Source organism: Centruroides vittatus, unplaced genomic scaffold (genome assembly GCF_030686945.1).
Source record: "Centruroides vittatus isolate TY-2023 unplaced genomic scaffold, ASM3068694v2 contig_120, whole genome shotgun sequence".
Taxonomy (NCBI): domain Eukaryota; kingdom Metazoa; phylum Arthropoda; class Arachnida; order Scorpiones; family Buthidae; genus Centruroides; species Centruroides vittatus.
In genome coordinates this window covers 2930317-2955876 of record NW_027120768.1, presented here as the reverse complement: position 1 = coordinate 2955876, position 25560 = coordinate 2930317, and the positions used below count along the sequence as shown (strand labels likewise).

The window sequence follows — 25560 nt, the reverse complement described above, 5'->3', positions numbered from 1 at the left end:
GAGATGATAGTACTGAAAGCTGTAGTGAGGTACCGTTTCATCAGACGAAAAACAAAGGAAATGATGATAGAAAAGGGAAAAAGCGAAAATATAACAGCGACTATCTACAATTGGGTTTTCATTTTACTGGGGATGAGTCGGAACCTAAACCGCTTTGTGTTATATGTAACGAAGTTCTTGCCAACAGCAGTTTAAAACCATCACTTCTTCGTAGACATATTGAAACAAAACACCCGACACACAAAGATAAACCTCTTGAATATTTCAAAAAAAATTAGCAGATATCAAAAAGTGTAGCCTTTTTTCTTTCTTGACTTCAAACGAAGATAGTAAAATGGCTCTTGAAGCATCATTTCGAGTAAGTTATAGAATTGCAAGATCTGGACAAGCGCATACAATAGCAGAAAATTTAATTGGACCATGTGCGAAAGATATCGCCAAATGTATGCTTGGGGAAAAGGCAGCAAAGAAAATTGAGCTAGTTCCCTTATCAAACAACACGGTGTCGCGTAGAATTAATGACTTGGCTAATTATGTGGAGAACGAACTTCTAAAAAGAATAAAATTGAATTATTTTGCAATTCAACTTGACGAATCGACGGATGTAACAAATGCCGCAGTCTTGCTTGTCTACGTTAAATATCTTTTTACGAATATTGTTCAAGAAGATGTACTATTTGCAAAACCTTTGAAAACCTACACAACTGGAGAAGCGATTTTCGATATGATCAATGGGTATTTTGAAAAGAATGGAATAAGCTGGTCTTATTGTGTGGGTGTGTGTACAGATGGTGCAAAATCAATGACAGGAAAATTTTCTGGTTTTGTGGCACGGGTGAAGAAGATCAACGAGAAAATTCAATGGACTCATTGTTGTATTCATAGACAAGCTTTAGTATGTAAGCGTATTCCTGCAGAGTTATCTACTACTTTAAGTGATGCTGTGAAAATTGTGAACTTTATAAAATCGCGTGCTACAAATTGCCGTCTATTCCGTACGCTTTGTAAGGATTTTGGAAGTTTCCACGTTTCTTTACTACTTCACACAGAAGTTAGATGGGTTTCCCGTGGTAAAGTTTTGACGCGTTTGTTTGAATTGAAGTCTGAAGTTCAAGCATTTTTTATTGATCATCCGTTTCATTTATCTTCTTGTATATCCGATGTTCTTTGGCTTCAAAAGCTTGCGTATTTAGCTGACATTTTTTTGTAAACTGAATGAATTAAATTTGTCTTTACAAGGCGAGGGTGTCACCATTTTCAGTGTACATGATAGAATTGAGGCTATGTTGAAAAAGATCAATTTTTGGATTCAATGCCTGCAGATGAATGAGTATGGATGTTTCGATTCTGTCAGCACTTTTTTTATCAGAAAATTCAATTGAACTTGACGAAAACATTAAAAGGAGTATATGTGAACATCTGAACTATCTTCGATTAACTTTCGATGACTATTTTCCCAACAGATGCAATATATCCATCTCAAACAACTGGATACGTAATCCATTTTAAGGAAATGTAAGTTCAGAAACCTCTCTAAATATACTGGAAAAGGAAAAACTCATTGAGTTATCTTGTGACAGTTCTCTAGAAGCAATTTTTAAAGATCAATCTTTAATTGACTTCTGGCTCAGTATACAAAATGAATATCCTGTTCTGTCAAAAAAGCCATTGAAGTTCTATTACCATTTTGCACAACATATCTATGCGAGAAAGGATTTTTAACATATACTTATCTGAAAGATAAATACAGAAACAGGTTAAATGCAGAACCTGATCTAAGACTGAAATTGTCAGATATTGAGCCTAACTTTGAATTACTTTGTTCTATCAAACAGCCACAAATATCCCATTAAGAGTTTTTCCAAATGTAAAACATAAGAACCAGTTTGTTAAATTTATCTTGTTTTCAACTTTTATAGCCATCATTTTAGTCTTATTAATGTTTTATTTAAATGTTTCACGATTAATATAATCAATTATTCTGCAATATGTAAAATATATATTCTATCAAATTTTATTGCTTTTTTTTACCTGTCATTAACGACTACATAGGGGGTTCGTCGAATTTTTTCGGACCTTTCTTTTGGTTCGCGAGGAAAAAAAGGTTGGGAAACACTGTTTTATATCATTAATAGTTAGGCTCATAGGTTATAGAAAGAAGTACAATAATTGTATTTCTTGATATAGCATTCTACGATTAGGTCATTCAATATTTTCTCAACTACAGTGGATGATTTAACATTCTATCCATACTGTACCATTGCCATTATTTTCAAATTAAAAAGTATTTTGCCAATTACATTAAATATAAAAAATTGTAAGAATATCTGAAATTATTATATACATAAAAATAACCTGCAGTATTTAAATAATAATCTTTAGAGTTTGTTAAATTCGAATTAAAATATTTATTTACTGAGCCACTGTGATAGAGCAGGCACTTCCCTATTGTATGATATTAGTCATTACCATGTTTGAAGCAGCATGTTATAGAGTCTATGGCTTAAATGAAATATGGCATTAAAATAATGTTTATCATAGTGAGCTCCATAGATAATAGTATGGAATTATCCATCAAACGAGAGATTTGTCTAAGGTGTTGAAAACAATATGGCAAGCTGAGGAAGATTGAAAGTACAGGGTGATTCACTCAGGACTGAACACTTTCTTTGTTCAACACCTCATCATTGCATGGTCACATTTGAATAATGTGCAATATAAAACATACCTTGCTTGGCCATTTTGTCACAAAATAAAGAATTGTCTCATTTGTGTTTCATTCTCATCTTTTTGTTTTATATGGAGACATTCCACGTAATAAGTGTTCAGTCTTGAGTGAATTGTCCTGTACCGAGGACCATTTAAAACTGCTTTTTGACTCCAATTAATTAGGAATTGATGCAATGGATCTGCTTAATTATAGTAATTAAATTTATAAAAATTTTGTAGTTAGTGTTTTCAAAGTTAATAGATATTTTTTAGCTTATTTACTTCAAAATATATTCTTGTTAGTATAGATGATTTATATTAATCTAAAATATTTGTTTTGTAATTAATCTCTGCACACAAAGCTAGAACTAATTTAAAGTCATAGGCACAAAAAACCTTACACACGCTGTTTCTAGCAATCAAATTAATAAGCACAAACGTTTTCGGCCGTTTTGAAAGGCCTTCTTCAGGTGCACTGAGGACGGTTGGAAAGTCGGATAGCAAATGTTTACGTGACGTCATTGTTTATGAGGGGTTTCCTCTTACAAGTGACGTCATAGCAGAGAAGGTTTAAACGAAACTGACCTTGGAAAATATTTTAAGATTAGCCAAGCCGCGTGAACGATTGTCGAAGATATGCGAATTGTGAAAAGTGAGAAAAAGGGTTCCACCTTAGCCCAGTTCACAAGTGAACCCAATATAACGGCCGAATGGAAAGATGCTAGGATTACCGTCCCTATTCTTGACTCTAGCAAACTTAGAACAATCGAAGCTATAGAAATCTTTACTGAGTCCCTCAAAGAAAACTCCATTAACAGCAGTAACGCAGATTCGCTCTCCCCTGCCTTGCGGTCACTCCTCGATAACACCCTTAATTAAATAGGCCGGTCCACCCTCTCCTTGTCCGTTTCGTTCTCTCGTGCGTTTTCTAAATTTATCAGGTTTCTTTTTTCCTTTTTCTTTTTTCCCCTTTTTCCCGCTTTTCACAATTCGCATATCTTTGACAATCGTTCACGCGGCTTGGCTAATCTTAAAATATTTTCCAAGGTCAGTTTCGTTTAAACCTTCTCTGCTATGACGTCACTTGTAAGAGGAAACCCCTCATAAACAATGACGTCACGTAAACATTTGCTATCCGACTTTCCAACCGTCCTCAGTGCACCTGAAGAAGGCCTTTCAAAACGGCCGAAAACGTTTGTGCTTATTAATTTGATTGCTAGAAACAGCGTGTGTAAGGTTTTTTGTGCCTACGACTTTGTAATTAATTAAAATAAAATTTTTATGAAATGATTGTTTAGCATTTGTAAGAATTATTAATAATTATAAATGTTTCAGAAAATTGAGTTCCTTGATTTTGTATGTTGCTGCTGAATACGGAGATTCCGAAATTATTGAAGAAGCTAAAAAAAGATTTTATAATTGGATGAAGAACGATGTGAGGTATATGTTTTCCGCCGTTTATTTAAATTTCAATAATAAAAATCTCCTAACAGTGAAATAACACTTTGATATGTTACAAATGTTAATCAGTTATTATATTACTGTTATGAATAATTTTCATAAAATATTATTTTTTAAAGAATGTAATATACTTAATACTCTATAACAAAAATCTGCATTGTTGGATCTAATGGTACTTTTATATTATCCTCTCTGGTGTCATGTTGCATGTTGCATCATGTCACACAGTGCTATGTTAAACATAATGTAACACTGTGTGACATGACAGCAGTCATACAGTTTTTGTAATAACACAGCCTAAATTGATTATGTTTTCAAATGAAGAATATAGTGTATAAAAAGTAAGGCTAAAATATGAATGTTTTTTTTTTAATTTTAAAAAGAACCTGTTTAAAATTTAGTGATCTAATTCTAAATATTAGTTTTTCCAAGCACTTTGGTTGTACAAATCACAGGTGGAGATAGATGATATTCCTTGGGAGAGAATGACATAAAAATAAAAGGTGAGGATTGTAATCATTGATCCCAGGAATTTTTCAATAAAAATCACTCTAAAAATTATGGTGACTAGACAAATAGAATTCTTTTTCACTGAGCAACTGATGATGATATGTACCAGCTATCGATACTTTTTATGCTAACTGCCAGTATGGCATACCAACTCGTTCCAATTGAAAAATTGCCCCAGTTATGCCCCCTTAAGTATGCCCATATGTATAATGTTTAGATGTTATATAAACAAATTTAGGTCTTAGCTACCGAGCTAATTCATTTGTTTGTCTCTTAATGATGGGTTTGGTTGCCCAAAAACCCTTGGGGAAAATTGATATTTAGAGTGAGCTCCAACAAAGCAGACTTTGGTTATATTTTAAAAGAAATTGGAGTTATTTTTCATTATACAATATATATTACTAATTCTATTCTTCATATAAATCATAGGTTTATATTATTGTAAACAAAGATTTTTTTTTCTTTTATCTACTAAGAGTCAATCCTGATCTGAGAAATGTAGTTTATATGGTTGGAGTAAAATTTGGAACTCAGGAAGAATGGAATTTTTGCTGGAAAAAATTCCAAGAGAGTCAGATACCTTCGGAGCAACGACTGCTATTGAATGCACTCGCAAGTTCGAATGACATCTGGCAACTTTCACAGTAAGTAAAATTGGATAGGATTGATGGAATAAAGCAATGGAATAAGATAAAGCATGGGTGATCTACTAAGGAGTGTGTTTAGATCTCTAATATATCGGAATATATTGAGTCTGGGTGTAAATGAAATAAAGGACTGTACAATACTAATTGAAACAAGACGATGACGACTTTAATAAAATCAAGGATTAGGGCCAACAACAGTATGGTTGACGGTTATACCACATTTACAATAATAATCTTACTTTGTTCCGTAAACTATATACTGTCCATAGATGCACACCACGAGGCCGAGGATATCCTGTCCTTACGAATGGAAATGGATTAGTCTTTCACAAAGAAAAACAAGAAAAAGTTCTTCAGCACATGCGACGGTCCCTTTTATATTACCCGTCATGCATGAATGCTCCTTTCCTCACGTGACTTGTCTTTGGCCAATTAGCCCACTCCGACTAGTGTAGACAGGAACGGTGATACGGTATACTATTCCGCAAACAATCATACAAAAAGTAGATCCTGACACGTAACAAATGATGTTTTATATACACAATATAATATATAACTATACAAGCAAAACAATAAAGTAGCGCAACACTACATACCTCCCTTGCAAAAGCTACTTCCCAAAATGTAATTTGCGGAAGTCTAACTTTCTTCCCTGTAAATTATAATGCCTCTCACTACTCGTTATTCCTTCCGGCTCAACCACATTATGTTCACCAATGTCATGGGAATGATTACCAATGCACTTAATCCTAACCACACTGTGATCTGAGATCTCGTCTTCGGTTATCGTCTCTTTTATATTCCTCCTTCACCTTAACTTCCTCTTATTAGGTTTTATCAACCCATAACAAGGTTTAATACGGTCTACATGGACCGTTTCTACATCCCCATGATTGCACCCCTCAACGCGATGAGTTGTGGGGCTCATCGCGTTGGTGACCTGGAACAGCCCCACATAATTATCAGAAAACTTTTTCTTGACCCCGCTTCTTTTCACCCATACCTTCTGACCTTCATTAAATTTAACAACTTCCTCCCTTTATTCCTGAATTTGCGACTCTTCTGATTCTGCCCCTTTGCATGATATTCTGCTAATTCTCTCAAAACACAAAATTTCGTAGTAAGAAACGACCTATGCTCATCTGTGGTCATACATTTAGGGACGCAATCGATGTTCGGGGTCCTTGGGTCAATCCCAAATAAGAGGAATGCCGGTGATTTGTTAGTGGTGGAGTGATAAGAATTGTTATATGCGAAGCAAGCAGATGGAATTAGGTCGTCCCATTCAGCGCTTTCATCACTTGATGACTTCGCAATCTTGTCAATTAGGGATTTATTAACTCGCTCACATATACCATTAGCACATGGTCTATAAGCTGTCGTCACATTATGTTTACTTCCCAACCAATTGCAACAATCCATGGAAAGTGATGATAGAAAGTTTGTACCTCTATCCGATATTACTATCTCCGGGGCCTCATATCTACAAACAATCTCATCGAATAGCACATTGCTTACGGACCACACCGTCTGATCTTTCAATGGATGGGCTTCCACAAACCGCGTGAAAATGTCTATGATAACTAATATGTAATAATTACCTTTCTTCGATGTATGAATGGGACCTATCACATCAACAGCTATCTTTTCAAAGGGGGCACTAGCTGTTTCATTCTCTTGGAATGGGGCCTTGCCCTTATGGATGTTATACCTTTGACACTTTGCGCAATCCCTTACTATCTCCTCCACCTTACGCCTTAAGTTCCTTATGAAGTAATGTAAAGTACTATTTTTAGTATCTTAGGAAACCGACACTAACTGCGGCTGGTAAAACTTCCGTTAACCTAATGAGTACTTTACGCGGATTCAAGATTAGTTTGCCAGGCCTGGGTTTTTACGCGTGCACCGAAAAAATTAGTAAGAATAACGACAAATATCAAGTCAAAGTAAAAGTTTCAAATATATTTAATTAGTAAATAGAATTTACTATGTACAATTGTCTATAATCCAAAACAAAATTTATTAACGAAAATCAACAAGTCAGCCCGACAATAAAACTCAGCTACTTAGCTTAACTTAATATTAATTCCCCTTTGAAAATTCGACAAATCAAATACTTAGGAACTATGAACAGAATCTCTTATGAACTAAACGTCTATCCGTCACCTCACTATACTAGGAACCTGTTTCCTCAATCTTTTCGCTATCATCAAATCATCAAATCAAATTCCTCTTTAACACCTTGGATTGCCTAATTCTCAATCTGGACTTCGACCAGGAAACCTTGCTTTCTTCGGTTGACGTGTTGGTTTTATGCGGTGAGGTGACGTCACAACTCAGCTGGGTTACCCCCCTTATTTACATACATAGTTTTCTAACATTAAGTTTCTTTCTGGCAGCTTTAATTTTCCGACAAAAGCTTATAAACCGTTTACAAAGTATTTAGCACAATTTTCTGGGATGTTATGACGGTTTAGTAAGTATTTCTTTGCTAGTGAGTGTGGGGATTCCCCTTTCCATATTTTTTCTGCGGACTGTTTACTTCTGCTGGGCAGTGCAAGTGCGCGAGATTTTTCTACGGCGCTTGTTTTTTCGTGAGTTGGTTTATCTTCTTTTTTCATTACTAATAAGAGAGTGGTGGGGAACCTTTGTCCTAAATAAACATAAGCCCCAAACAAAATATAATAAAACAAAAAATAATAAAAATAAAAATAATGCTCGGACTCAGTTCCTTACAGTAATTCCTCTCTATATTTTTAACAGTTTTTAATACTCCCCAATGCCTCGAAAGTTGATTTTCATGGATCGCTCTCACTAGGTCCTTTGCTGAATTTTTCCCCACGCACATTTGGTCAATGTGTTGGATATAGGACTTCAGATATCCCCTTCTGTACAGACAATCATTTATGATAACATACTCAGGAATCTCATCACCTAATCCCATCGTTACCATCACTCCGAAGCAAGTCTCGTTTTATAGGACCAAATATGCTATCACAGTCCTGTGACTGGCAAATTTCATACCTGCTCGGGATCTCCTTTCCTTCAGATTCTACATCTATGTGATTCACTCCATTCACATTTCTGGATAGGAAATCTGCAACAGTATTATCAACACCCCTTATGTGCTGTACCTCAATTTGGTAGTCCATGAGTTCCATAACCCAACGAATTAGTCTTCGACTACCATTTTGAATATTGCCCATAAAAACTAGCGGTTTATGATCTGACAGTATTATCGTCTTATGCCCCAAAATTAAATATTTAAAATGCCTCAAGGCTAAGACTATCGCCAGGCATTCCTTCTCTATTGTAGAATAATTCAGTTCAGCACCCTGGAACCTTTTGCTATAATAGCCTATCGGGGCTAGCTCCCCATTATGTTTTTGTTCGAGAACTGCAGCGGCAGCTTTATCGGAAGCATCTGTGTGCAGATAGAACGGCTCCTTGAAGTCAGGATGGGTAAGAATTGGTGGGTTAGCGATAGCAGTTTTTAATTTCTCAAAGCTCTCCTGACATTCCTGACCCCATAAAAATTTCCTACCCTTCTTTGTTAATTCTGTTAATGGATTAGCGACTTCCGAAAATGAAGGGATGAAGTTTCGAAAAAACCCCACCCCACCAAGGAAACTACGGACTTCTTTAACGCTTCCCGATGGTTTAATGTTCTTAATTGATTCAATATTAGCAGGGTCTGGGGTCACACCCTTCTCATTGATTATATATCCCAAGTACTTCACTTCCTTTGTCAAGACTTGACATTTCCTTGGGTTTACCTTTAAGCCCTCATCTTTTAGGGTTCTAACCACCTGCTCAAGTAATTCTGAGTGGTCATCTAAATCCTTCGAAAAGAGCACTATGTCGTCTTGAAAGACAAAGAGTTATTTCCCACAAACCTAGCAAGGATTTTCGTCATCACGAATTGAAAAAAACATCCACTGTTTTTGCCACCCTAGGGCATTCTACATAGTTGATATTTTCCCCAAGGTGTTGAAAAGGCGAAGACGTGCCTAACCTTGGGATCTAAAGGTATTTGGAAATAACCTGCTTTCAGTCTAAAACCAAGAAGAACTTATTATCTTCCAATTGTGACAGGATATCATCTATCCTAGCCATGGGAAACAATTGGGGCTCTCTGATTTTATTTATTTTACGTAAGTTGAAGGTAATGCGGATTTTGCCTGAGTCCTTGAGGACCACATGTATAGGCGAGTTCCAGGCAGAGGAGCTTTCTTCACAAATACTGGACTTCACAAGTTTGCCAACCTTTCTCTTAAGAGCAGATAGGTAGTTGCAAGGGATACAGTACTGCTTTACATTCACAGGGTATTCAGATGTTAATTGAACTGAATGCACATAATTATTTGTGCCAGATATAGCAGTCATTTCTTCTGCGATTGCGTCAGGATATTTCCCAGCACCTCAGTTACTCTTCCCTTAATTCGTTCATCAAGGTGATCCAATTTCCAAGCATTAACCTTACTCTCACTTTCATTATTAATATTGAAATAAAATCCGTGGTTGCTACTCCTACTAGGCTCAAATACTGGCTGCACCTCAAGTAAAATTTTCAGATACTGGCTAATATTATCCATCCTTAATATGAGGTCATATTGTGCCCTTGTCGGAAATTTTACACTAGGAATCCTCAGTTCGATTTTATTCTCATCACAAAAACCGCACCTTACTGCTAGGGCCTCGTCACACTTAATGATTGCCCCTGACATCCCGCTAATGCACGAATCGTTCTGAACAATCCAACCCTTCCTCTTAGATTTTACCCACTCAGTGAGTTCACTACTAATAACTGTCCTTTCGGCTCCCGTATCTATCAACCCACTGACTCCTCGTCCCACTAATTTGCCGACGATGACCGGTAGCCCCCTCGTATTCACATGCACATGCTTGGTCAGTTCCAAACTAGCCAGCAGGTCATTAGTCTGACCTCCCACATGACCGCCAACTAGTTTAAACTTTCCCTCTTTTTGCATTGCCGGGCAAGGTGACTCTTCTCACCACACGAGTAACACCTCCTGTCTCCCCTTGAAATCCTATTGGAGCTTCTCTCTGCCCTGACATAATCAACCATCGAGGACATACAGTCACTCAGTTTCTTTATTTGAACCTCCAATTCGGTTATCTGGTGACTTAATCAGTCCTGCTGCTCATTAAGACATACTTCATGTTCTACGCTAATACATATTTCACTCGCTCCCCACTTGTTGCATGCAGTTTCTATTTCCTCTTCTCCCTCGGCTTTAACTATTGCCTCGTCCAAAGTTCTCGGCCGACCTTGCATGACCTGCTTACGAATTTCGGGCATCAACCCTTTCATAAAGCATTCCTTGACTGTGTTATCTCTTAGCATACCCAAGTTGGGGTTTCATGTTACGGCACGCGAGAAAAGAGATTTCACCCGAATGCCATACTCACAAACCCTTTCCCCCTTCTTCTGGGATATTTTTAGTACTTGATCAAAATGATCCTTTTCCCTTTCTTTGTGTCCAAAACACATTACAAGCCCTTTCTTTATTTCTTCATATCCCTCAATCCCCTGGTCCCTTAAATCAAAGAATACAGACAAGGGCTCACCTTTCAGATGGGTCTGGACCACTGTCACCTTCACAGTTTCGTCCCAACTTGCTAATGAAGCTACGTTCTCCACCGTCTGAAAAAAACGGCACACATCTAGCACATCTCCAGGTAGATTTGAAATCATGGAATCATGCCCATAAACCCGGTCACGATAGGCACATTTCCAACCTCTACCACTCCTGATCCTTGTGAACCACTGGTAATTTGTTCTTCCATCTTCCTTTATCAATTAGTCATACAAAGAATACAGCAGCAGGCACAGTTTATAAGATTACAAAACTATATTGCATACAAATTAGTACCTAGCTAATAATATCACAACTCTGTGAAAATAGTCCTCTTACAAACCATCACCCAATTACAAAGAAAGGAATTAATCCTGTCATGGACGCCAATGTTTAGATCTCTAACATATTGGAATATATTGAGTCTGGGTGTAAATGAAATAAAGGACTGTACAATACTAATTGAAACCAGACGACGACAACTTTAATAAAATCAAGGATTAGGGCCAACAACAGTATGGTTGACGGGTATACCACGTTTACAATAATAAACAATTATAACAAATACAATAACTGACAAACAATAACACTACAAACAAATAAATTATTGTAAACGAATATACCAAGTTTACAATAATAATCTTACTTTGTTCTGTAAACTATATACTGTCCATAGATGCACACCACGAGGCCGAGGATATCCTGTCCTTACGGATGGAAACGGATTAGTCTTCCACGAAGAAAAACAAGAAAAAGTTCTTCAGCACATGCGACGGTCCCTTTTATATTACCCGTCATGCATGAATGCTCCCTTCCTCACGTGACTTGTCTTTGGCCAATTAGCCCACTCCAACTGGTGTAGACAGGAACAGTGATACGGTATACTATTCCACAAACAATCATACAAAAAGTAGATCCTGACACGTAACGAACGATGTTTTATATACACAATATAATATATAACTATACAAACAAAACAATAAAGTAGCGCAGCACTACAAGTGTTTCCTGAAAATACTGTCAATGAAAAACTGGCTTATATTTAAGTGTTAGACATGTAAAGTAAACCACACAGCTAGTCTGTTGGTCAGGCGTGTTCCTGCAACCAACTATAGGTGTTCAATGATTTTATCCACTTGGCCACTGGTGGGAATAAGTAAAATTGATGAGATATTGAAGTATAGCTACTAAACGTATTTCAAGACATTTTGACAAGTATTTAAATTAATTTTAACTTTTGTTTGATCTTATGTTAAATATCAATTTAGCTACCAAAATTGGATGTTTCTAACAAGCCACATCAAAGCCAATTTATATGCATCATATACAAACATTTAAAATTTCACATACAGTTAAATATGAGTTATTATATTAAATATTTTATTACAATAATAAACATTTACATTTGCTTCTGTTCTGTTCATTTAGTTTAAAATAATTAATTTATTATACTTTATTCAATTATGATATTAATTATTCAATTGAAAACTGAACTAAGTTCATGAAACTAATTATATTTTTGGGAATTCAGGTTATAACTAATTTTGTTGAAGCCTTTTGTTTATACAAATAATCCTTCAATAAAACTTTTAACTGGCGTGGGGTATGATTAAATTGTGTACGCTAATGTTTTCATAACACTAACAATCATTACGTAATGACTTTAATTTTCAAAACTAGATCACTCGTGATTCCTGTTGGATTCAAAGTTTGCTAGTTCAAATTTTGTTCCAAAAACGGCTGGTCTTTGTTATAACAGATCATTACAAAGAACGTAGCTTGAAGATGGACCCAAGGAGGGATCCCAAAACGTTAGCCTACACAATTTAATCATACCCCACGCCGGTTAAAGGTTATATTGAGGGATTATTTGTATATTTCTCCAATGTGTGTCGATTATTTATTTATTCATAGTGAGGCATACCTTTTGTTTACTCATGAGCCAAATTAATAATACAGTAATTTTGGTTTTTAACTTCTATTCCAAATGCTACTTGTCTAGAAAAACAGCCAAACTTACTTATTGCGTTTGCATCAACAATTTATTTTTTGACTAAATGTATTTCGAATCAAAATACATTAGTGATTCCTATACAGTAATACGTTATCATACATGCCTCTAATTTGTCCCTAGATGACATTTGAAAGATTTCTTGTAATGATGGCAACACAAAGGATCACACTAATCATCTTCTGAAAAGCCCTATACCTAAATAAGAATATAATTCAAGGAAAACAATGAAAACAAAAACTTTAGTGTCAATTGTCATATAAATATTAGTCGATTTCCCATCATGTACGACGGAATATGCGAAATACTATGGAAAAGTCATATTTGTAAAGTTTACTTATATATTTAATCATATTTACAAAGAAAATAGTTGTTTCCATTAATTTTGTACTCTTTCCTTCCTGTGGGTTTTAAGAGGGCCATTTTATCAAGCATGGCATCGATTCGGCCAGGACCAAAATGGGGCAGCTGAGTGGTGGGCGGGGCTCAACATATCTTGGATGGACCACTCCCCGAAAAATTCCAGGAGTTTTTGACCCATCTGGATTCTTTCCCAGGTCCCCCAGAGTGATGGTCCGACAACATAATCGCTTGGCCATCTGTTTTCTGTTTATGTTCATTAGAACTTTTGTCATGCATCATATAAACTATGAAAGTAAAGTTTGTTTATAATGAAATAAAATAAAGCCTAGGCCTATTTAGACCTGTAGTAAACAAAGTAAAATTTAAATAAATTGAAGAATATAGGTCTATATTAAGTAAGCTGGGAAAACTTGCCATTGTGATAAAATCCAAGTTAAAATATTGTTTGTGTGTGACTTGATCAAGCCTTTTTTCCACTTACTTCTGTCACTTAAACCCTTTTTGTCTTTCTTAAATTGCCTACTTTTTGGCTTTGTTCTTCTAGCACTTCACTTATATTGGCTAGACTTGGGCACCACTTCTGAGAGAGGTCATGAGATTGGTCTTGAAGGGTTAAATGGGATCAGAAAGAACAGCAGAGTTCTAAAAAGTTAGTTTTGTGGTTTTTGTTTGTTTGATTTGGATAGTAAATGAGGGAAGCATACAGCCAATACAGAGAGACACAGCATATGGTTTTTAGATACCATTCAAACTTTGGTGGGAATGTTTTTTTTTTTTTTTTTTGAAAAGAAAGAAGAAAGGAGAAGGAAGCTCAGGGACCCCCAAATTTTGTAAGTTTTCCCTTTTTTGTATTAATATGTAGAAAGTCACCAACTACTACCATCTTTATTTCCCTGTTCTCACTGCTATTTGGAAGACAAAGGGAATAAGATGGAAAGGAAATGAAAAAGGTGGAAGTGCTACCAACTGCTCTTTTTCTTGCCTTTTTATTCAATTTTTAAAATCTAATCAATTCACTTCTTTGTTTTGAGCCCTATTTAGTATAAGCTTAAGTTTTAGACAAGTTTAGGTTAATGTTTTTGTGAGTGATATTCCTGTTGATTATAATCATATTTTTTTTTGTTCCTATATCATAAATTCCTATTTTGTTTTGTATTATCTAAGTAAATGTTATTGTAACAATTAGATAAAAACAGAAACATCATGATTTGTCAATTATTATGTTGGGTGAAATTTCATGATTTTTTTATTCTTCCAGCATACACACAAATAGAAATAAATAAATGTATACTTGCTTACTGGAGACTAAAATTCAATAAAATAAAAAACCATTCAAACGTCCAGCATAATTCTTTAATATTATAAGAACTGCTATGTATTGCAGCGCCATCTCTGGCAATTCTTATATGTATATAGTTGGTAGCGTGCCTGCGCACCACATTCAGTTCTGTACCGCTTCTTGTTCAATAAAGACGTGCTTGTTACTTGTTCATAAAAACCCGTCTCCATCCTTCTTAATCTAATTCCGATGACCATACATACTAATTCTGGCAACAAGGTGGATTAAAAATAGTCTATTTCTTCAATTCTATTCAAGTTTCAGCAAGAACACTAATGTTTATTTATTTTTTCCTCAACGAAGTCAACAAGTGGCTACATTTTGCTAGGCCTTGAACCTTCGACCTGTAAGTTACCAAATTGCTTATCATCATTATTTTTTCCTTTATTCGGAAATGGCAAATGCGATTAATGTTAATCTATATAACATAAATAGTGATTGGGATCAGTATGTGGAACAATTGGAAGAATTCTTTATAGCGTCTAATATCACTGACAATAGAAAAATGGTGGCTACTCTTCTTAGTCAGATGGGACCAGTGGCTTATAAATTGTTAAGAATCCTTTGTCAACCCGATAAACCCTCTTCGAAGACATTTTCTGACTTAAAAATTATAATGAGATCTCATAAAAATAAATCAGTTATTATACATGAATTATGCATATATATATAAAGGTTATGAGGTGTAATCTTTTATATGGAGAAGTTATCCTGATTAGATTATTTTTTATGTTATAATCATTTCATATAGCATTATGTCAATTAGTAATCCATTTGCCTGAAATGTATCCCAAACACTGGTAAACAGAATTCTCCATTTCTAGGGTTAGGTATCATTGCATATGTTCTATACAAGCTACTTTAAATGTAGTAAGTATATATATTTTGTATGCCAAAATCATAAAATACAATTAATCTCTGACTTGTGTTTAATAGTTGACTTAAACAAAGTTTTCTACCCTATCATCATTAGACAAGTTGAAGAATGAAGCTTCTCCATCACTCAGTTCTTATGTTTCTTCTCTTTTTTTATTTTCAATCTTTCTCTCTACTTCTGAGATCAAATGTAATGCATCCAAACTTATTTTTTACAGGTATCTAAATTATTCTTTAAATAAAGACATGATACGTCCACAAGACACCATATACGTCCTTTCGAGAATTTCTCACAACCCTGTGGGACGTCTTCTGACTTGGAGATTTGTACGAGAAAATTGGTCGAAAATATTAGACATGTAATTTCAATTTATAAAAATTTTAAAAATTTGAAAAGTTACATATGATAATCTCTGAATAACTTTCTGTATGTTTTTTTATAGGTTTGGTCAAGGAAGTTTTGCCATGGATTCTATTATATCAAATGTGATATCTGACTTCAGTACAAGATTTGATTATAACGAAGTATGTTAATTTCAAACTGTTATAGAAAAAATTAATTATATTATAACAATTATTTTAAAATTATATTAGATAAAAGCCTTTTTTGACAATGCGAACGTGGGATCGGGTGGTCAAGCATTAAGTCAGAGCCTGGAAAGGATCCGTGCCAACATTTACTGGCGGGAGAATGTCGAATCTTCTGTCATTCAGTGGCTCCAGCAACAAATTAATCAAAATATGCAAAATTAAAATGATTGCCAAATTTATTTTAAATGACATTTTATAACTTTAAAAATATTTAATGATTAAAAGTCTATTTTCGATCTTATTTGTTAGAATTACAGAAGAGAATTTTAATATCATACATGGGTCAAAATTTTAACCCGTAAATGAACCCAGTAAAATCTGCTTACTGTAATCATGAATATTATCATCAGTCATCTAATCAGAATTAGCACATTTCAAAACATAAATTCAGATATACTTATAAAACTAAACTATAACTGAAATTCCGATTACAATAAGCTTGTGAGATAAAGATGCTTGATTAACAACCACAAAGAGTACTCAAACAAAGATTACACAAAGAGTACTCAAACATTTATTTTTCTATCGCGATGATGTACAGATTCTTGAATTAGATGCCATGCAGCCTCAATTCCACCGCTCAACACTAGAGACACTTTTCTTTTGTCTTTACAAATCCCAAGATTTATAACCAGATTATGACACACGACAAAGGTATGTGTCTGATGGTGAAATGGACAATCCACTCTCGAAATACACCGTTTACCACTAAAAATTGATCTAAAACTAATTTCTAAAACTAAATCTACAACTAAGAAGAAAGATAGAAAATAGGACAGATAACAAGAATAGGAGAATGGGTATCCAAAGTTTTCTGTGTCCAAAAAAAATGGTCGCAAGCACGTGCATCGATTCCGTTATTCCGACGAATCCGTGCTTCTCGTCTCGCTTCTTCTCAAAATAAATCACTGGGTTTGAATTATTACGTCTTCACTTTTTCCCTTTTGTTATCGTTTTATAAATCACCAACACTTAATTCTTCGGTCGCACCTCTCTAGACCAATCTGCACGGAGCTAAGGCATGCTGGAATCGCTGGATGTACGTCTCTACCTTCCAAGGTCCAAACCAAAAGTGACCTCTGTCCCTCACAATTGCCCTCGGGTTATCGATTCCTTTTGTTTCACTTTGACCATATAAGGAAAGATATTCTGAGTAAGAAAATTCTAGGAAAGACAAACAATAGAACAAAGAGGAGAAGATATGCAAGAGATATAGAAATAGAAGGAAAAATAAGAATATAAAAATACACGTATGAAATTACAAAATTTATATGGCATACAGCCACAAGCTATTGTTTTCAAGTAATTGGGCATTTTTAAGATGTCTTATGCACTCAGTCTCAATATATGGCTAATAATGGATAAGCATTATCAGTCTTAATCTATGCTTTAAACATTGGGTAATTCTAGTGTGCATCAAACAGTGCATCGGCAAACCACGATGTACTAAAATGTGTTCCAATATGCAGTGACTGATGCATACTGTACTCGTCAGGCTGTGGATATGGCAAGCTCTGACAAAACAATACAGCCTCCTCCATAGTTATATTATTAATACCATTTTTACTACTGACCTGTTATTTTGACAAAATAAGACTGCAAATATTATGGTGCAGTTTGCTTCTGCCATCTGGTTAGATTGCCGGACATTCCGGTAGAAGCTTATTAAACCATTCATCAGTACATTGATTGTGGCCGAGATTGGTACAGTACAGTACATACTGGAATGCACCCATTGTGATATCCTGTAAAAGTGATATAAATATGAGTATTTTATTTATGAACTACTGAAAAAAACAGCAGGAAAACAACACTGCATGAATTACTGAGCCCTTAATTACTATTAATTATAATTATAATTATAATTAATAAATCTCTAAGTTATAAAATATTTAATCATTTTAACATGCTCTTTTGTCTGTGGATAAAAACAGAATTTTCACTAAATGCAGTCTTATTTACTTATCCTGCTTAATGTTATATATGCTGCTGGATTTATATACAGGGTGGGCCAACGAAAACGAAACGGCAGAGTGTTCGTGTTCGTCCAAGCAAATCGCTCGGACAGGTCGATTTTATTCTCGAGGGACATCTTATGCAATAATGTTTTTGTGAATCTGAATATTAACTAAACAAACATTTTTTTTCGAAATAAATGTTTGTTTAGTTAATACAAAATAAATGAGTTTTTAAAATTTTTTGTTGTCTGTTGTATTCAGAATCGCAAAAACTTTATTACAAAAGATGTCCCCTCGAGAATAAAATCGACCTGTCCGAGCAATTTGCTTGGACGAACACGAACACTCTGCCGTTTCATTTTTGTTGGCCCACCCTGTATACTGTGGTTCTTAACACAGTCCCTACTACAATACTGGTATAATGCAACAATAATTACAGTAAGATACCAAAAAATTAGCAAAATATGTATATTTTAAGCAAAACAAATGTTTTCTTCTGTTTTAAATATATTACACATTAAACATAAACATACATATTTTGCTGGTTTTTTTGATATCTTAGTGTAATTCTGGCTATGGTTCTTAAATGTAAACACTGAGATGGTGCCCTCAAAAAATATGTAACATTTAAAATGAGGCTCCTAAGCCGACTTATCTAGATTACACATAAATATAAGTGATTACAATAAGAAGATTCTACTGTAAATTTGTAATTTTATTCAGAAAGCATGTACTGTACAATACAGTACTGTACATTATGCAAAAGCAAACTTTTGTATTTAAATGTAAATACATTTCTATTCAATAAAATCATATTCCAAATATTTTGTTGTACATTTGAGATTTCATATATTATATAATTGGATGACATCATTAAATATGTGGTAGTTACGCTATTTGTTTATTTCTAATTATATAAATCCAATAAACAAGTAACAGCTGTTTTCTTGGAAAAAAAACAAAATGAAAATCCCATCAAACTTTCAATCTGAAATACATTCATTAATGCCGAATTCTAAGTCTCGAATCTAACCGGCAAGGAAGGGTGGAGCAGTATCTCCGAACATCATCTCGAGTTGGATCATGTTTAAGATGTCAGAAGTATTTGTTTTTACTTTTTATTTTAATACAATGGACAAGAAAAATGATTTTTCATTCATTGTAAACATAATTTTATCATCATCATGAAAAATATTTATACCAATGTGCATGAGCGTAGCCAGGAAGGGGCATGGGTGGGCCCGGCCCCCCCGTTAACCTGGTGCCCCTCCCCAGAAAATTACAGCCCGGCCCCCACGCAGTTAACCTGGTGCCCCTCTCCAAAAAATTACAGCCTCTACTAGGCCCCTCCCATAACAAAATCCTGGCTATGCCAATGCTAACGTGTGTGCCTACATTTCAAATGAGTAATCCCGTCGGGATTACTCGTTTGAACACAGGCACATAGACGTCATCACCCACAGGTCAGCATGTAAAAAGTATGCCGACCAAACTATTTTGGAAGCGGGCAGAATTAGAAATTGGTTAGAAAAGATTCCGGAATCGAGCATAACTAGACTTAGCAAGAATTTAGTGTTAACGAACAAGGCTCCAGATATGCAATCGAAGCATTTGTTTTAGAAGAGTTAGGTCTGCAAGAACTAAGGAACTGGGCGCTAAGGAGGACATAGTCCACCCATCTTTTCTGTGCTAAACATTAAACAAGCTTAAAATGTAAATCAAAAAACATAAGCGTAAACAAGTTATAAATTTATTTAGGTTTTCTACATGGGAAAAATGTAATTGTTTCGGAGTGTAATTAATAGATAAATTTAATTTCTCTATTAAGCCAATGTCAGGTCTCTCATTATGGGTTTCTTCTCTAACCCTTGATCTGTAGATTTAGATGTCACACAAAGAATTCTATATTATTTGCAGTTGCCCATCAGAAATTAGTGGAATATGTAAGCATTGTGTAGCAGTTTTACAGTACTTGTAAATAGAGAAGACATACCTGCATATGTCCTGATATTAAACAAATATAAGGAGGGAATATATACAGTGGTGATATTCGAAATAGTTAACAAAGGGTTCGCTAGCAGAAAATTTTTCCCTGACAATCACCGACAAACGAAATGGAAGTTTTGGCTAGAAATAAATACAATACCTTTTCTTGCGATATATCTAATAATCAGTGGTGTATTTGGAACGTAAGGGGCCCTGGGCAAAGACCAGGTAACAATAGTATATTAGTGCTGTCAATCTTTTTTTTTTTTTTTTTTTGGCAGAGAAATTTTTCACCCCAAATGGCACTGCTGATAATAGACAGATGTCATCATCTCTCGAAATACAATGTCCTTTTTATTTCGCTGTCCATAGCCCGACACGTCTTCCACAGCTCTCTTGTATTATCTCGCGCACGTGGGATTGTGGGATCTCTCTTATGACTGGATCTAGTTTCAAGAACTATCTTGAATCAATCGCGATTGAAACGGTCGAGAGAGATCGCACCAAGACATAGTCCCCGACCTTGCTCACAATCTAGATTGAAATGCTCGGTGCGAACGGGGTATAAGGGTCTAGTTTAGTAGTATTACAGAGTATAATACGTATATTTTAATATATTTAAAAAAAAAAAAAAAAAAAAAAACAAAACCACTGAGAAATGTTCCGTGTGTTTAACAAGGTTCGGAAAACTGAAAGTTTTAACAACGGGTTCGGCCGAACCTGTGCGAACCCGCTGAATATCACCACTGAATATATATAGGAATTTAGCATTTGACGTCGTCGAGGCCGTTTAAATGTCTTTAAAGCCGTTTCCGCTTAAACAATGTTAAAAAAATATCTATACTTTGAGTATTTGAACTATTATTTTTTTAATATAATTAAGACCTAAAGATATATAACGCTATAAATGCAGGAGTCAAGATTAATATTAATATGGACTTTACAAACTTTAAGCGTAAAGTTTGCGTAATTTGCCTGTGCGTAACTAAGCGTCGGAGATAAAGGAAAATATTTTTAAAAATAATTTATTCGTTTATCGCATTAAGTCGGTTATATAATTATTTCGTAAATCGAAGAACGCAACGAAGCCGAAAACCCATAGACATCGACCGCTTTTAATTTCCCCTAAAAAAAAAAAAAAAAATTTCGACCCATCGATTAGCTTTTTTTTCCGAACTTAAAAAAGTTTTATAAATTAAAAGGTTTGAAATAATTTATAATTTAATAAGCGAAATTTTTAAGATGAGAGCGGCGAGCCAACGGTTAAAAATTATCATTTGCCTCTGACGATCTCGGTGATGTCGATGCGGAGTGTCGACCTCTCTGTCTTCCGTCCGAGCGAATCGGACAATATTTACTTCGTCACGCGATTGGTGGATCGAGAGGACGAGAGCGAAGCGGCGAATCCGTTCGATCGATATTGGGACAAGAGGGGAGAAGAGCGGTGATTTTCGGCCATCGAAACCGCGTCGTACGAGAAACGCCGGATCCGATGGAAGAGGCCAAAGTGGCCAATTTGTCGTCATCTCTCCTTCACTAAACGATGTTGCCGGCTACCATGAGCGAACCGGAAGTGGACGAAGTCGCCTTTCTCACGGGTGAGTCGCTCCTAATCTTCGTCTTCCTCCATTAATCGCCGTCTCCGGCTCTACCGGCGCCTGAACGTGTCACTCGAGGATTCTGCTGGTTACGCGCAAATCGATACGTCGATTGTATCGAATTAATAAAGACGGGCGAAGAAAACGTCGTGCACGTGGTTTCTTGTAAATACGTAAATGGATAACCCTACGAAACGAGTTTCGCATACGTATTGTTGACGTACGGTAAAGGGGCGTGAACCCCGAATGAGGAGTTCCCACCCCCCCCGTACGAGGAAAAAAGTCGAAGGAACTGCACTCATACATGCAAGCCTTTGCCAGATATTCACCTCTGGAGGACGGTTTTGCCGATTGCCAGTGTGCTGCTCATTCTCCATGTTGGTCGAACGTTGGCCGACCCTTCGCCCGCCCGGGGCTGAGCCCTCGCACACCCTAAAGCTATGCGACACCGAGTACTCTGCAGATCGTTGGGTGAGCTATCCGAACCCAGCAATGTCGCCCAGGCTAATTAGCGTGACAGTCTCGGTTGCCTGCGGACCGTTTTTAGGAGCAGTATCCGGTCGAGGGTTGCGCATGGAGGCGTGAATTCCTTTGAATGTTTTGCTCCCATGGGTGTCATCTACCGTTGCGATATGCTCCTGACCGTCTCATTCGGTGTAATTGTACTATACCCGGTAAAGTGTTACGCTATGAGATAAGGTCTGCTTGGACATATTTGACTTCAAAATTCTCAAGTTTGCATAATTTTCAGAGCTATGTGCTGTTAAATGCAATGGAATTATTTCTGGATGAGTGTCTTCTTGGGGTAAGAATGCTCTCCGGACGACAAGGTCATTGAGACCTTATTAGAGCCGCTAATCAGTGGCACGTTACGCCTTTGCGAGGCCTGGGCAAATTTAAATCGGGAGGCACCATGTATGGCGTCGACTTCGGACGTTTTTCTTCTAGGGAATTTTTTGGGGAAAGTATTTTCTAATAAATGTTTGGTTTGGGAGCCCAGGGTGATTGCCCCTTTTTGCTCGTAGGACGACATGCCACTGCCATAGATTGTGCTCATAAGAGTAAAAAAGCCAAAGGAACCAATGTTGTATGTGTGAGCAAGATAATACCGGATCAAAATGTCAATTTTTATCATTATTACCACTTATGTATTGAAGATGTCGACGGTAGGGCCAGACCAAGATAATTTTGCTTCCCAGACAGACTCTACGGTTCTATGCCCCCTAAGTATTTTTTATACTTACATACTTTCTAATTATAAGTATGACTGATTACTTATTGTAACATCGTCGCAGTGTTAGGCTGCAATTTTTTATCATATTTTAATTTTAAAAATCGTGTGACTTCCGGTCAAGACCATAAGTTCGTATATAGGTAATCGGGCCTCTGGCTTCTAAGCTTTCTGTATCTGGTCTCAATTTTCACATTTCTAACTCTGTTCTTGAAATTAAAGAAAAACGGATGGACAGTAGAAATCTGCAGGTCTGTAATTTGAAAATTGCAGTCCAATAAGTATTTTTTCAAATAATTAGTAATTTTATAACTTCAATTTTTCTACTTTAATTTTTATTAACTCAGATATACTATGCAAAAAAGAGACACACGAAAATGATTACAAACAAAAATTATTTATCTTAAACTGTAATTTTAATTTAATCAGTTATAATTTAGATATATATTTTTTTATTTTTAAATCTTCAAAAGCTTTTATTCTTTCATTAATGTCTACATAAACAAAATCTAACACCTTATCTTCGCTGAGAAAGTTTAATTTTAAACAAACGTTTTCGGCCTATTCTATAGACCATCCTCAGGCTAAACAAATCGAATAGAACCGTTCCATAAGAACGAATACAAATATTTAAATTTAAAAATTAACAACGGATTAATACAAATATTTAAATTTAAAAAAATTAACAACGGATTAATGTCTACCTTCTGAGCAGCGGCATTTTCAATAGGTAACAAGGCTAAAGAATTCAATCTTGTTGTCGATGGCAAACATGTTTTGATAAATTTTAATTTGCTAAAATTTCTTTTGGCTGTTGCTACTGTTTTGGGGATTTTGACAGAATTCTCAATGCAAATCCACATATTTGGAACTATATTCCATAAATTGCTTGCTTTTAAAAACTTTAGAGCTTTTAACGGCAAATGAATATTCTCCAAAGTAAACTTTTAATTTCTACAGAGTTCACTTCCTTCAATTTCACTACTATTTCATGATTAAGAATTGAATGCAAATTCATGCAATGTTTTCTTAATTTGTTTTAAATTGTCTACTTTAACTTAAATTACTTAAATTAAAAAGAAAATTCAATTTTGTGAGTTTTTATTTGCTCAAACCTTTCTTCAAGAGAAATTATTCTTGTGTCTAAAATGATATTCACCATCATCGTTCTAAACTTTGTTTTCTCATCGACAGCAACAATAATGTCTTTGGTTTCATAATTTCTTCTTACAAACTCCTTTTTTCTGTAAATATTGTCTCCATTCCTAAAAGTTTTGCTAATTCTTCAGCTTGAATCAAGCATTTTCAAATCCATATTGATTAAGGATTCTGTATGCGATTTTAATAAATAAGCCAGCAAGACAAAGAAATCAGAACATTCTAGAAACTTTTATAAAGTATAAATTAAAATTAAAATATGCATAAATATGGCAGGTGACTGTTACAGCTATTTCTATTGCTAGAAGATGATACATTTTTTTATGATCCTTCAATATTTGCATCATCTTGGAGCGGAAAGAAGTATAGCAATGCTCTGAATGCCAGATAATTATTTTCAAAAGGAGTGCAGGCTCTCAGGCAGGGGCTGCAAACTGGCAGCCTGCAGGCCTGATATGACCCGTTAAGGCTTCTATCTGGCTTGCAGCCTTAATGCTTTCCTTTCTAAAAATTGTATCTAACATCTTCTAGGGATTAAAACAGAAAAAATTCAAACTTCTAACTGTTTACATAGGTTGTAAAGGCCTGGCAACAAAATGCCTTTTTATTAGCTATTACTTTGAATAGCAGTGACAACTATTAATCAAATAAAAATTCTGTTCTGTTTCTGTTGTCAGGTTTTCTGATGTTTGATTTATGCAGTTTGATGTGTTGCAGAATCTGTATTTCACAGTAGTGAAAGTCTAATATTAAGTAGATCAATATTAAGTAGACCCGAATTAGAATGTGCAAACCTGCATTCACACTTGTACCATTGTGAATGAAGAGTAAGATCTTAGATACTGCATAGACATATGTATAAGTGCATTTTTCACACGAAAATCTTTTCCCTGTACTTACTTGGTTTTTTCTTAATTTTATTTATTTACAAAGGTAATAAATATATACTAGGGTGTCCTGGCTATTTTGTTGGTAAAGTATATAATTTCACAATGAGCTGCATCTTCAGAGACTATAGTGATTACAAATTGTTGGCATTGTTTGAGATTATTCTTTTTGAATAAAAGAAAAAAGTGAAATTGTTGTGGAGTAAGTTTGGGTGGGGTTAGTGCATCCTCAATTCCAGAATTTGAAAGTTTTGGGCAGCAAGGCTGATTTCAAAAACCAATTGTTTGAATAACCATACTTTCCAACTTTTAGAATGGAGAATAGTTAGTATATTGGTAAAAATCACTGCTTTTTGAATAAAAATGCTAACAGCATAAAATGTGAGAAAATTCTTTATTAACATTGATATTGTACAATGCTTACATTAAATACCTTTAATAAACAAAATTTAAGTTATCTCTGTGTATGATATCATGTAAAGCTATTGCCATAAACAGTGTCAAGAGTATGACAATAGCTTCATACTCTTTAACATCACAATTTCAAAAAGGTCAAGTATTTTATGAGCCATGTCATAAATTCACACCCAGATTTATCATGTGTTTCATCTTGATGTGTCACGAGTCTTGATATT

At 35.2% G+C, this 25560-nt stretch overlaps 2 protein-coding genes across 2 annotated transcripts in view; both read left to right on the top strand.

Moving 5' to 3' along the window:
- Window positions 1-18889, top strand: part of LOC136984861 (endoplasmic reticulum aminopeptidase 1-like) — a 60089-nt gene extending 41200 nt beyond the window's left edge. Inside the window, exons 14-18 of the mRNA XM_067282002.1 lie at window positions 4045-4149; window positions 5157-5324; window positions 15735-15875; window positions 15960-16041; window positions 16111-18889. Of these exons, the coding sequence (XP_067138103.1) occupies window positions 4045-4149; window positions 5157-5324; window positions 15735-15875; window positions 15960-16041; window positions 16111-16269 (655 nt within the window). The 3' untranslated portion in view covers window positions 16270-18889. The remainder of the gene's footprint in view (window positions 1-4044; window positions 4150-5156; window positions 5325-15734; window positions 15876-15959; window positions 16042-16110) is intronic.
- A 2412-nt stretch (window positions 18890-21301) lies between these two features.
- Window positions 21302-25560, top strand: part of LOC136984871 (endoplasmic reticulum aminopeptidase 1-like) — a 73900-nt gene continuing 69641 nt past the window's right edge. Inside the window, exon 1 of the mRNA XM_067282012.1 lies at window positions 21302-21649. Coding sequence (XP_067138113.1) covers window positions 21595-21649 — 55 coding nt within the window. The 5' untranslated portion in view covers window positions 21302-21594. The remainder of the gene's footprint in view (window positions 21650-25560) is intronic.